Source organism: Nyctereutes procyonoides, unplaced genomic scaffold, assembly GCF_905146905.1.
Source record: "Nyctereutes procyonoides isolate TBG_1078 unplaced genomic scaffold, NYPRO_anot_genome, whole genome shotgun sequence".
In the NCBI taxonomy this organism is placed as follows: domain Eukaryota; kingdom Metazoa; phylum Chordata; class Mammalia; order Carnivora; family Canidae; genus Nyctereutes; species Nyctereutes procyonoides.
The window spans coordinates 9,954,396-9,968,910 of record NW_026575043.1 but is presented as its reverse complement, the minus strand read 5'-3'; the positions used below and the strand labels follow the sequence as shown (position 1 = coordinate 9,968,910).

Genomic DNA, 14,515 nt, shown 5'->3' with positions numbered 1-14,515 from the left:
AATAATATCCCATTGTATGGATATATCACATTTGGTTTATCCATTCATCCCTTGATGAACATTCTAGTTGTCTCTACATCTTGACTGTTGTGAATAATGCTGCTGTGAACATCCATTAGCAAGTTTTTGTGTGGACATATGCTTTCAATTTGGGGTTTATACCTAGGGATAGACTTGCTGGATCATATGGTCACTCTTTGTTCTGAACCTCAAACATCTAAATTCCCTCTTCCTCTTTCCTCCCAGGCAGAGATGGTGCATAGCGCTTTCCAGGCCCAGCGGGCTTTCCTTCTGATGGCCTCTCAGCACCAACAACCCCAAGAGGTAAGAGTGTTATTTTGAGAGGCAGGGCTGTCTAGAGAATAGGTAATAGTGTAAAACAGACAACAAGGAAGCAGCAGAACCATTCACTCTGAGAGAGATCCCCAAAATGAGATGTAGAGCACGTAAGTCTGTCTCTAATCCAGGTCATGGTATGGAACATTTCTTTTGCTTCATAATCTTGTTATGGCCAAATTCATACTGTAACAATTGACATCACCAGTTTAAAGGGTCAATTTATTTATGTCATCTGCAGCCTATTCTTTTCTTTTATTGAAGTATAGTTGACACATACAATGTTATAGTAGTTTCAGGTGTATAGCATAGTGAATTGACAATTCTATACATTATGCAGTGCTCACCATGATCAAGTGTAGTTACCCTCCGTCATCATGATAAAGAATATGTAATGAGATAGATAATTAGATAGATAGATGATTAGATAGATAAGATAGATAGTAAATAGATATACACATACCATGGAATATTAGCCATAAAAGAGAATGTAGCCTGTTCCTTTTACTAGCCTCACAACCATTTTATAACCAAGGAAATACTGACTTCTAACTTTTAGCTCACATTTTGTGCTATTTTGTTATTAAAACCTATTCACATCTATAGATTATATGTATGAATTTGATTAGCTCCAGTTTCATAGTTAGCACAGATAGGCTAAGTCAGTGCTTGTTAAATGTATTGTGTGTGTGGATCATTTAGAGAGTGTCAGTGCAGTTTCTAACAACTTTTAACCTACCATAACATTGCCATATAAGGCCCAGAGTAAACTTTAATATAAACATAATAGTGGATGTTAAGAGCAAAGTGGTGGGTTGGCAGGAGTCCTTTTCATTCCCCAGGCTGTTATAAATTTCCCGCTTTCTAAACCCAGCACCTCCCTTCCCCCTATCCGGCCCAAACTATATCATGTAAATAACATCATCATGCTCTCTACCAAGGATTCCTAATAACAATATTTTGACCATGCTGATTGTGTAGTGAATGAAATTATTCATTAATAAGTAGATCTACGACCAGCATACATTGTTAAATAAGAAAAAAAATAAGAACTGTTCTTTTGACTGAATATTCTGCATCTGATGTTTGGTGACAACTATATAAATATGAAAGATATTTGTAGTCCTCAGAAATTGCGGTTATATTCACTTACAATGCAAAGGAGCAATGAAGTTTGCTCATCAACTGACCTTGAGGTGAGGAGATTATCCTGGTTTATTGGAGTGGGCCTTGGGTAATTGTAAGGATCCTTATAAGTGGAGGAGAACAAGAAGAAGAGTTGGACAGAAATCTGATGTCATGCTGCTGGCTTTGAAGATGGAGGAACGGACCACAAGACAAGGAATGAAGCAGCCTGAAAGAGCTAGAAAAAGCAAGGAAACAAATTCACCTGTAGAATCCCTCAAAGGAATGCATTTCTGTTAACCCCATGATTTGAGACCTATTCTGTATTTCTGTCTTTCAGAACTGGAAAATAATATGTTTGTCATTTGTTATACAGTAATAGAAAACTAATATAAGCCCCAGGGAAGTACCACAGCATGGTTACCAGGATGGCAAATGCATAAAAATCTGACAAAGTCATATACTAAGAATGTGGAAAATGTGAAGTGTCATGCTATGCTGGTGATATGTGATAAATTAGTATGTCTTCATTGGAAAAAAAATTTAGAAAAAAGATAATTGCATATTCATTATAATACAATAGCTTAAACTGAATAGCTCACTTTAAATTCTAAAACTCTTGAAATTGAAAAAGTTTTGCTGAGAATCTTGAGAAAGTAGGACTTTGACTTTCAGGGGAGGAAGTTCAGTTCCATAAAGGAACAAGACTCTCACCCTTCATCCTTCCTGGAACAACCACCTGTGTGCAGTGGAATCACCCAGAATATTTTTTAAAAAATACCAGAGCATGGATCTCACTTCAAGAGGGTCTGGTTTAATTGGTCCAAGGAGTGGTCTTGGCCTTGAGAGTTTTGTGGGTTTATCAGGTAATTCAAACTTGCAGCCAGAGCTGCCATGGATGTATCACTTCCCTCGTGTGAAATGGGGAGTTCGCATCCAGCCAAGATAGGCAACTTTGTAAGGATGGAGATATTGTGTGTTCTGCTGTGGATGCATTTTTCTCTGTGGCTTTCTCAATCCCTGCTCCCGATCCCCCAACCTCCTTTGCAAAGGAGAAAACTGAAAAATCACAACGGGATGCATTCTGGAAACAGCCTCAGCCTGGCATTTCTGTGATTAAAGTGGGAAGAGACTTGCATCACTGGAAGTCTTAGAGGCAAGAGTCATGACTTTCCAGGATGTTGCCCCCCTCAATCCCTTTTTTAAACACAAGAGATCTCTCCAATGGCTCATTAAATATTAGGTAAAGTAGAATAAGCAAGCAAACAAATGAATGCATTGGAACCATGGCATCCCCAAATGAGCTGCAGTTAGGAACACACATGTAGCTGTGCAGATTCCTGAGTGTGACAACTGTAGCTCCCCCTTCTTATGCTACTGCATACATTCTTGATAAAAGGGGGAGGAGTGGATCTGTTCCAGGGGGCTTGTACCCAGGAAATGTTTTCTGTAGCACTCATCACAATGCTCCAAGTGCAGTAAGCTCTGGCAGGATCAGGTTGGCACAATGGAAAGCAATTTTTTGATGTCCACCTCTCTTTGTGTCCCCCACATCTTTACCCACAGCGCTGCCCTAGTTCTTCCACTAGATATAAAAGCAGATTTGAGAGGTCATCAGTACAGTGGTGAAAACAGTCAGGCCTTGATTTTCCCCATGTACATTCTAGAAGATACAGCATAAAGGAAACCACCATCAAACAGGTGGTATTTCTTATGGGAACAGTGTTATAACCATCCACATCTTCCTCTCTTCCTTCTTTCAGGAGAATAAGAACTCTTATAATTTCAATTTACTGGTTTGTGGCAGTGGCTCCCAAACTTCAGTGTGTATGAGAATCACATCCAGGGTGTTAAAACACAGACTTCTGGGCCCATTTTACAGTTTCTGATTTGGAAGGTCTTGGTTAAGGCCCAAGACTCTGCATTTCTTTAATCCCATGTGATGGTGATGCTGGTGGTCCAGGGACCACACTTGAGAACCTATGAAATGTGGATTGTATTTGCTTACATCTCTAGCTCCAACTTATTTTAGATGCTTCAGGTTGTCATTTCTAGTTACCTCTAAGTCACTGATTCTCAAACTTTAATCTTCCTTTGAATCACCTGAAGATTTTGTTAAAGTGTCTGGTTCAGTGGATCTGAGGTAGGGCCTGGGAGTGCATTTCTAGCCAGCTCCTGGGTAATGCTAATGCTGCTGGTCTGTTGCTAAACTGTGAGCAGCAAGAATTTAGACATCACCATCTGACATCTCCACAAGCACAAAACCCTGTTCTTTCCTCCTGACATTTCTGTATCAAAGCAGACAATGTTGTGCTGCAGTAACAAACATCTCCAACGTCCTGGTGACTCACAACAGCAGAGGTTAATTTCTTGCCCCCACTTACATGCATATTACAAGGTGGCTTACTTTCTACTGGGTGAGTTACTAAATAGTGACTCCTACCTTTATTTCCTTAGAGTTGTAATAGGGCTCTGAGAGAAAAGGGTAGAAAATATATCTTTAAGAAGAGTTTCAGGGATTGGGAAGGAAGATATATTAGGGCAGGTGGACCTCCCAGGAGAGGTGCCTTCTATCCCATATAAAGAGGGCCACACTTATGCTGCAGAGCCATAAAGCAATATCAAAGGAACATTAGTGGTCAGTTGTAGCCTTATGGTTGTAGTTTTGATGCCCAAAATTAGAGGTGAGCCCCTGGAAGCTAGCCACCTCCTAGGACACAGAACAGCACTGTTAAAAGACAGGAACCCACAACAATGCAAGCTTGAAAGTCCTCAGTCAGCAAATATTTACTAAGTGCATACCATGGGCCAGGCACCATAAAGACGATAAGATGGGACAGAGCGTGGAGACAGGTAGATACAGATTATTTGGTGGGAAGAGATCTTAGAAATAATCTATTGCAACACGTTAGATTTAAAGGTGAGCCAGGAGAGGTTCAGAGAGAGGGTAATTGGTTTGCTCATAAGCCCCTAAGCTGATGAGATAACCTTGGTCCCCAGAAATCTCGACCACCGTGCTTCACACTGCACAGCTGTCTCCAGTGCTCTACACTGTGGCTTTAAGCCAGAGTGCCAGCCTTCAAAGAAACGAAATTTAGTAGGAGGAGGTGACCATCAGAAAGTAAAAGTACTTTATATGTATCAATTATAAGCAAACTGCCAATCAAGCAAGGTAAACCATTAGTGTTACCAAAATCCAGAGAAGGGATTTCATAGATAAAGGTGAATGGGAAAGGCATCACAGAGGAAATAAAATGATGATACAAGAGCTTCTGATATAATATTAGTATTACAGTAATATTAATATTAATAATGTGAATTCAGTTATCACAAACTAAAAAAAAATTCTGGGTTAAATATGTTTGAGGAAATTCCATATGCTGTTTAGTAAAGAAATATGTTAAGTGTTATTAAACCAATGTTTTGGGATACTTGGGTGGGTCAGCAGTTGAGTATCTGCCTTAGGCTCAGGGCATGATCCCAGGATCCTAGGATTGAGTCATGCATTGGGCTCCCTGTGGGGAGCCTGCTTCTCCCTCTACCTATGTCTCTGCCTCTCTTTCTCTGTTTTTCATGAATAAATAAATAAAATCTTAAAAAAAAAAACCTATGTTTTCCCAAACTTAATTGACCATGGAGGCTTTTTGAAGAGGGACATGTATTCATGTCACCAACACATCAGTTTGGAAAATGCACATGTACATTTCTTTTAGGCCAACACATCAGTTTGGAAAATGCACATGTACATTTCTTTTAGGCTGTTCAAGATGCTGGATGGGTTGTTGCTTTAGGTGGATTTTAACTATTGAGAGGCTGCGGCATACAAAATTCCAAGCTGGCTCTAAAATTCCTATGGCCTAATGTACATGCCCAGTATAATCCCCTCCTTTTTTTTTTTTAGATTTTATTTATTTATTCAAGACAGATACAGAGAAAGAGAGAGAGAGAGAGGCAGAAGCACAGGCAGAGGGAGAAGCAGGCTCCACGCAAGGAGCCCAACACAGGACTCAATCCCAGGTGCCCAGGACCATACCCCAGGTGAAAGTGGCGCCAAACTGGGGCTGCCCTCCCCTCTCTTTAAGTAAGTGGCACCTGTGAAGATGTGGAGTAACATTCCTTTGATTCAGTTATGAGCCTGATGATGAGGTATCACTGCTGTGATTTTTCTTTCGTGTAAGAGTGTCATGGTGTCTGGAGAGAAATTCTTCTTCCAGCTCTGAAGACCTGAGTTACCAAGTTCTCAGAGCCTCTAGACACTGACAGGGACCCCTGCCAACAACCAGCAGTAAACAAGGATTTCAGTCCTACAGCTGCAAGGAACTGAATCCCACCAACAACCACATGAGCCCAACAGGGTCTTCAAGCTCAAGATAGGACACTGCTGACACCTCAATTCAGCCCCAAGACCCTGAGCAGAGAGCCTGGCTTGACCTTGCCCAAATTTCTGACCTACAGACACTGTGAGGTGATAAATGGGTGCTGTTTTAAGCCACTGACTTATGGTCATTTGTTATGCAGCAACAGAATACAGATTGCCTTCATTCCCTTCTCCTTGTCAAATTTCAAAATAATTAATTGGATTTTTTTAATAAGGCCTTGAGCCATGGATGAAAACATGAAGCCTCCCTCATTTGCTTTCTCCTCCCTGGCCATGCTCCTATCCCTCTACCCTCACCCCTCCATCATTTCTGGGAAAAGCAGGATAAGAGATGTGTCTGCAGCCCTAACTGACAATGATGACATCCATTTTCAAATTTCTTGTCTTACTTTGGACTAACAAACACATAGCTTATGTTTTCTAATATTAGGGCTTTCAAAATTTTCAACCATGACCCATGGAAAAGTATATTTTATTTCACCATCCAGTTTCACAAAACAACAGTTATCCTTACCGGGTATGCTGATATCTTTCTTCCACTCCATTCTCTTGACCCACTAAACCAATTTCAGGATTGACTTATGTAATGGGTCATCACATCTTGCATTTTGAAAGCCTTCAAATATATGATGATATATTCCATATATTATATATGGAATATATTCCAACACTCATGATACAGAACAAGTTATAAAACATGGGCAGAACATCTCAGGCATTTCTTCTCTCTCCTTATTGTAATTTATAAAAATAATCTTTAGGCAGAAGAATGTCCTAGTCCTTACAGTATTGTAGTCTAGGAATTTTAGTGACAGTTTATCAAGCCTGCCTTTTCCAGTTAAGGGAAAGATTCTCACATGGGAAATGGCCAAGCCCCCATTCCGTAAGTGCAGAATTTTTCAAAGGAACCTGGCACACTCTACTATTCATTTATTTTTACAACAGGTGGTTATTAGGAAAAACGTTATTTTTCACTCAAAGAATGAAAAATGAAGTTCAGTGACATGTCCACTACTTGGCCACCAGACCTAGACTTGGGCCTGTCCTCCTATCATACAAAGTCTTTTTCACAGACACTATGTGCAAGAAGAGCCACCCTGCACAGTCATTTATAGGAGGTACATGTCAAAATAAAACCTTAGATGGTGTTCACTTCAATTGGGAGCCATAGTTTTGGCATTGAAACATCTCACATCACCTGGGAAAGACCTGAAACATGATCTCTAATCATCTCCACCCTGGGTGACCCCAAAAACTCTGCCCTGAGCTGAAATGTAATCTCCAGTAGATGAGTGCCTCTGAAACCATGTATGGGCGTCACCCCCAAGGAAGGCTATTACCACAAGGTTCCCGGGAGGTTTCCTTCCCAGACCCACCACCTCTAGCCCTGGTTAACTTACAAAAGCAGATGGGAAGCCCCAGCATGAGTATGTGTGTGTATGTGTGTGTTTGTGTGTGTTCAAATGGAATTAATGCGCATCAGTACATGGAGAAAAAATTAATCCTAAGTTTCCAAGTTCAGTAAAGATGATTTATGGTCATTGACTGCCACTGTGGATTTTATTCTGTTGAAAAAATCCAGGAAGTCTGGGTTTTTTATGCCTCCAGAAGTGAAAGAGAGAGTTTTTTTCTAATGGCTCTTCTTTTTTATCTCTATTTGGACTTGCACTTTAAAAGGAAACAGTACCTTCCTGTATATACACCAGGAATCTAGAACTGATTGTTTGACCTTTCCTTGTTTATGCAGTCTGAAAATTAGAAGGGAAGGGAAATGAGAGACTCTTCTGACCATTCCTCCATCTATGAGTGAATACGCATGCCTCCACCCAGTGCTCTGCTCAAAGCACCCATTTAACAAATTTTTTAATGTGTGGAGCATTAATCTAATTTATTAATAATCTGTTCATCTTAAACTAAGCAAGAAAGCTTAGTACAAAAACCTTAGGACTTTAGATATTTACTTGGTGCATGACAGCTCCAGATTGCTTAGTGGGCATAAATATATTTGAGACTTTTATAAAACATATTAATTTGTGAGCATCATCAGGAGGAGAAACTTTGGAACTCAGATCTCCTTATTAGCAATATGAATTCAAATGCAAGAAAAACAATTCATAAGTGTCTCCTTAAACTGAAGAATCTACTCTCTTTTTCTGAGTGATCACCAGCAAACTAATCTGGTAAAGCCCACATTACATTTATTTACACTCAGCCACTACAACCAAACCAAGTTGTCAAGTTGCCCACTTGAGGGAAGACAGTTAAACTCAGCCCATGTTTCCTTGTCTTTAAAATGCGAGGGGTGCATAGCTGGCTCAGTCAGTAGAGCATGGGACCCTTGATCTTGGGGTTGTGAGTTCCAGCCCCACGGTGGGTGTGGAGCCTACTTAAAAAAATAAGAAATAAAATGGGGATCATTGTTCCTACCTCAGAGAGGTATTGTGAGGACTAAATGAGAAAAAGCATGGGTGTGTTAGGTGACTGAACAGAAGAATTCAATGTTAGTCAGGGGAGCCCCACTGCTTCCGGAAATAACCCTCACATCTCAGAGACACCATAGTGGACATATTTCTCTTGTTCATGTAGGTCTGCTCTGATGGTTTGGGCTGATAGTCTTCTACATGGTCATTCAAGGATCCAGACTTCTTTCTCATGTGGTCCCACTTCCTCTAGGTCCTCAGCCATTGCATTTGGAAGGAGAAGGCTGGATCATTTCTGGAAAGGTTTGATGCGCCAGGCCTAGAAGTGGCATATGTCACCTCTGCCTTCATTCTGTTCTGTGGCCATGCCTAGCTGCAAGGGATGCTGGGAAATTTCATCAACCTAATGCAGGAAGGAAGAATTCACAGGTTTGGGTGGGTATCAGCCAATCTGCCAGCATGGGTATCTCAGCTTGGCTAACATGAGGTCTATCTCAGTGGAAAAATACTGTCTTTCTAAACACTCATTTGGGCTTTTCCAAGTTAATCCCCTCATAAACAACCAGAGAAGGACAAGAAAACCTTCAAATCCAACAACTGAATTTGTTTTTTATCATGTCTGGATATATAGGGATACAGATATAGGTACATGCATACAAATATCTTAAAGTGTTTTGGTTTTTTTTTTAATTAGAGTGATTCCATCCTTTTTTCTCTGTAGTGTTTTACCATAACTACAAGGTGTCAAATTATTGTCTGATATTTTAGAATACCAAACAAAACAGTTGCATGACTTTGATCTCAGAGCATGCCTTGGGTAAATTAGGTGGTGCTGGTGGCAGGTCTGGAAATTGTAAAGGAAAAGCAAACGAGTGCACAAAGCCAAACTCCCAAGTGTTCCCTAAGCCCATGCCCAGAAAATGTCACTGCATTGCTCAACTGGAGTTGCTGAATTTTCTTGAGAGATTTGGCCATGATTAGTGCTGCTAAGTTCTATTGTTAGGGGGCATATGACAGATAACATAATGCAATAAAGTAATTCTGGCCCTAATGTAAAATGAATGCCTGCTTTAAAATATTGCTATAAAGTTTTTTTTTCCCCTTGAGGACATTTAGAAATCAAGACATCAAGAAAATATTCTGCTGAGCAACCACTTAATATGTGCCAAGCAAGTATTTCAAATGGATTTTTAAATATGCAATTCTACATTTATCTTGGAAGTAGGAAAAAAAAACCCAGAAGAGAGAGAAAAAAGTTTTTATCCTTTGTATCATACTCAGTTACGTTTTCATTAAGTGATGGTATCTCCCTTTGACCTGGGAGAGGTAGCACTTTCGAATCTAACCAACGGCTCACTTTACAGCCTTTTCCAAATTTTCTATATTCATACTTCAGAAATATGCATAAGTTTCTGCTCTTACTGATGTTGCTAAATGGACTGGTTCTCTCTTCACTACCAACTCCAAGGCAATATATGCTTTTAATCTCTAGGGAAGACTATAGACTAAGCCCAACTAAAATCTGTGCTCAAGTACAGTCTATGAAGGGCGGGTAAAACCTTATTGCTTCCTGATACCCATGGGATTGCCTTTTTATAACCAGCAGCTTTCTGAGTAGCACTTGGTGTTGTAGGTGGAGAAGTGGGGGCAAATAGAAGTCTTGCTTTCTGTATGAGCCTTTCCATGGCAAGAAAATTACCCTGGTAATTATATCCCCCCAACCCCGCCCCAGCTAGCGTGTGAAGGCTGGATATAGATGCTGGTTAACGAAAACCAAAGCACCAGGGAAGGAAGGAGAGGAAGAGGTTTGTGTGATATCATCAGGTTCTGCTTGAGTTGACAGCCTGAAGCTACCCAGTCAGTGCTGAATGCCAACAGGAAAGCTAATCATTAGTTTATCAGGATGCAGAGAGGGGGAATAATCAGAAAGGAGAGTAATTCTCTCATTCTTCTGCCCAGACTGTTTGTTTTAGCAACATTAAGCTGTGAATGGGCCCATGGGCGGTGACCATGGGTTAGTAGCTTTAAAGGTATTTAGAAACCCAGGACTTTGGAGGCAGAAAGGATTTGCTAAGATCCTGTCCTGTTGGACATCACTCATGGTGACTTTTTTTTTTTTAATCTGATAAGGCACATTAGCTCATCTCTCTTTGTGTAAGACACGAATTAGATAATGAATGACTGCCCAAAGGAAGTGAGGTGGTTATCACACACAAGGGATTTGGGGGATTATCTGAGGGGTAAAGGTTAATAAAGAAGGATAACGTCCTTTGTTTTATCAACTATTTCATATGAAGTTTGTTCCACCCCAGACTGCCTTGAAGGCAAATTCTCCATAAAGGCCAGAACCCTGTATATGGCCAGGGAAACAGGCCATGTTTCATTCTCCATACCGTCAAGCATTGGGATCACTTTTCATCTTTAATAAAACAGTTACCGACTATTTATCATTCTCCACCGTGATGCTAAATATTTGGTTGCTGGTCACCATACATCTGCTGAAAGAAAAAAAAAAACAATTAAAAAGACCACAGGTTTTCCTTGTATGACTTGAGTCACAAATTCATTTAAAAAGAAGTGGTTGAGTCATTCAGCAGATCTTTTCAAGAGCCACACTTTTTCTGGCCTTCAGATTTGCTACTGCCCACAGTGTCGGGAGCCTCAACTGGGGCCCTCTTTGCAGGACGCCGCTTCTATCAGTGTAGCTGTGCGTGTGGACTCAGCAGACAGGGAGAAGGTAACTTCGGCTGGCATTCCAGTCTGGATGCGCTGTCATAAATTACTTAGCAGAGGGCATGGTCCGTTACTTTTTATGGTCATGTTCTATATTTGTATGTGCTGGGGGACGGATCACATGACAAAACCATCATTTGATATTAGTGTTTATGTGCACCGACAAGCAAGGGCTAGACTTCAGCTTCACTGTGCAGTACTTTTCATTTGTGTGGTTAGCTCTTAATTGAAAATACACACACTTCCCTAAGTACTAAGGCTACAAATAATCCAGAATAAAGTTGACATGGTTGTCCTTAGGAGAAGACGGGCTACCCCACACCCTAATTGAAATGCTCGGTGCCTTCCAGAGGTTGTAAAACATAAATTTTGAACATGAGCAAGTCAACCCTGCTGGAATACTAGGCTGAAATTCTCCAATTTACATCCTCTGGCCCCTCTCCTAACTTGAGGAAGAGAGTATCTTACAGATGACAGTTTATTTTGAAGGAGATACATTTCCCAGACACGGAGAGAAGAAAACACACACAGGCTTTTTTCCTTATCTTTTTCACATTATTTCCCCCTACTACAGTTTTATATTTGGGTTTCCAGTGGTAAATACCTGGAGAATGTACATCTTCTGGGGCATCTGGGTGGCTCAGTTAGTTAAACGTCTGCCTTTGGCTCAGGTGATGATCTCAGGGTCCTGGGATCGAGCCCTGCGTCAGTCTCCCTGCTCTGTGGGGAGTCTGCTTCTCCTTCCTTCTCCCTCTGACCCTCCTCCCTCCACTCATGCTCTTTCTCTCTCTCTCAAATGAAGAAATAAAATCTTTTTAAAGAGAAAAGAATGTCCTTCTTTGATGATTATTTCTTTTTATAAATTAAACAAGAAAAAAAATGTTCTTGTCAGATTTGGGTGGATTGGCTGCTGGGAGAACTAGTGTTTTCCTGATCTGGAATCACTTATTAGAGAAATTGGCCTGTAAGTAGTTGCTTCAGGTCTTCATTAGGGCCTGTTCACCTTCCATACTCTAGCACTCTGTAATTTTTATTTCTCTGAGCTTTTTTTTTTTTTAATCCAACATTTCCTGGATACCTGCTATACAGCCATCATAGCATGTGGCACTTCAGTATCTATCATTAACTCATCTCTTTGGAAGAACATGCTTTGGAAGACTATGGTGTGGGTGCTGCTTTTGTCATGATCCACATAGTCCTGTCCTTTGGCGCTGGTCTTAGCTGTTACCACACTCTTGCCCCCACCACAACCACCATTCCAGCTTTTCTGTCCACTGTCCTCTATTTAGGACTGTATTAACTGTGCCTTCTGATGGCCTCTTTATAGCTTCGAACTTGCTGAATGCCTGTAGAGTCATTTCTGTCAAAGCACAGGTAACCTGTTTGTATGTCATTTCAAAAACATTCCCCTATTATTTTTTATGCATATTTTCTATCCTCTCAACAAGATTCTGAAAGCTTCAGAGATCTTTCAAGTTGATATGTCTTTGCCTTTAGGACGCAGTGTGATCTGAACCGTATTTGATTTGATATCAAGTTTGCTCAGAAGGGATGCTCAGGCTCCTGGTCACTTTTGGTTTGAGGAATAAAAGCTTGATTAAGGGAGCACCTGAGTGGCTCCATGGTTGAGCGTCGGCCGTTGGCTCAGGTTGTGATCCCGGGGTCCTGGCATCAAGTCCCGCATCGGGCTCCCTGCAGGGAACCTGCTTCTCCCTCTGCCGGTGTCTATGCCTCTCTCTGTGTCTCTCATGAATAAATAAATAAAATCTTAAAAAAAAGAAAAAGCTTGGTTAATAATTGCAGAGATACGAGAGAGAATAGAGCAGAATAACACTTTTATTTGGTGGTACATCTGTCCTTTATGCCAAAAAGAGCTTGATATTTGGTGGTCTATTCAGTATGGATTGAGGTATCAACGAAGGGTATAACTGGTAAAATATAAGTCATAGATCAACCACGTAGAATTAGCCTTGAAAAAAGTATTCCTGATGGGAATTTGGGGAAGGTGTGTTAGAGGACGAACAGGTGATATGGTGTCAGTAAGGCATTTCATTTCAAAGATATCGTTTCTTTTACATACCCCTTCACACAATGAGTGCCTTTGAGGCCTACCACAGAATGGTTCATTGTGGGTGTGTGGAACGGTTAATGACAAGACGTGATCACAACCAGATTTGGGTGACAGATGTAGCGCAGGCATTCAATGATTATAGAATATAGGTTCTGGGAAGAATGAGCTGATTAAATTCACAGGGGCTGTGGAGATCCAGCTGGCCTGATATTTAAATGCTGTTGAAAAATGTTCCAATTAGGTAGCTTCTTCCCTGTGCAGAGTTTTCATGTAATTGTGAAAAACGGTCCTTTCTTGAGGCTGTGAAATTGTCATTGGTGTCCACTGTCAACCCTCTGAGGCTTGTAATTATGCATTTGAAACCACAGAAGTCGCAGTACAGAAGAACTTCCGGCTTTATCCCATCTCTGTCCAGATGGATTCTCTGTATAGAATAATGGGCAGCACATCACACAAATTGGATTTAAGTGATTCGAACAACAGGAGTCCCATCATTTTCTTTGGCTGGATATCCTATAGTTGCATGTGTACAGGATTCCTCTTGGAAAGTCATCAATTGGATTATATATTCCCATAGGAACAGGGATATAATTTGCAACTTCATATTTTACTAACTTGACAGCAAATAAACCACAGATAGGACAAACTGTACATCATAAAAGCTAAGATACAGCTAAAACATTATAATTATTTAAAATGGGAAAAATGTGGCTCCAAGTCCTATAAAGTGGTCATAAATATAGTGCTCACATTAATTACAAGTCCCTAATGAATTCTAACTGCATACAGAGCTCATAAAAAGTCCATATCATAACCTATCTATCTGAAACTGATGGTGGCTATAGTAGATATTCATCACTAACGATTTTACTTGACTTTATAGGATTTGGAGGGGGTTTGTTTGTTTGTTTGGGGTTTTTTGTTTGTTTATAGAGACATGCTGGATAATCCGTGTCTTTAAAATACATTCTGTGGGAAAGTGAGTGTTCTTGCCTTTTCTTTTCCTCTCTTGACAGCATTTCTCTGGCCTGGACAGAGATATTCAGGAACCTTCTGTAATTCTGAAGTATCCTTTGCAAAAACAGCAACCAAAGAATCAACAGCCTTCAGAGAGAGACTTTACCAAGAAGTACATTTGGGACAGTTCTTTTGGGATTAGTTTTGAGTCAACTTTTCTCTGTTCTTCCATCTCCCAAGATTTAAGGGGGGAAAGGAGTCAGAGAAGAGCAATGGGAGGGCTATGAAGAAAGAGGGTAGGGAAGGACAACCATATTTCTATGGTTTATCAGGTAGAAGCCAGGGAGGGAGCTGGGAGCTTAGCATGTGGCTGTCTACCTTAGAACTTCTTAGCACATGACTCCTCTGAACCACTTCATTCTCATTTTCTCCTTTGTGTCTTTGTTGCCCATCTGTGCCCTCCAGGATGAGGAAAGGAAAGCGTATGTATTACTC

The 14,515-nt window shown here is 40.6% G+C and overlaps 1 protein-coding gene across 1 annotated transcript in view; it reads left to right on the top strand.

Annotated features, from left to right (window-relative positions):
• CAP2 (cyclase associated actin cytoskeleton regulatory protein 2) overlaps nucleotides 1-14,515 on the top strand; it is a 138,212-nt gene that overhangs the window by 56,351 nt on the left and 67,346 nt on the right. The window contains exon 4 of the mRNA XM_055323414.1: nucleotides 247-324. Within this exon, the coding sequence (XP_055179389.1) occupies nucleotides 247-324 (78 nt within the window). The remainder of the gene's footprint in view (nucleotides 1-246; nucleotides 325-14,515) is intronic.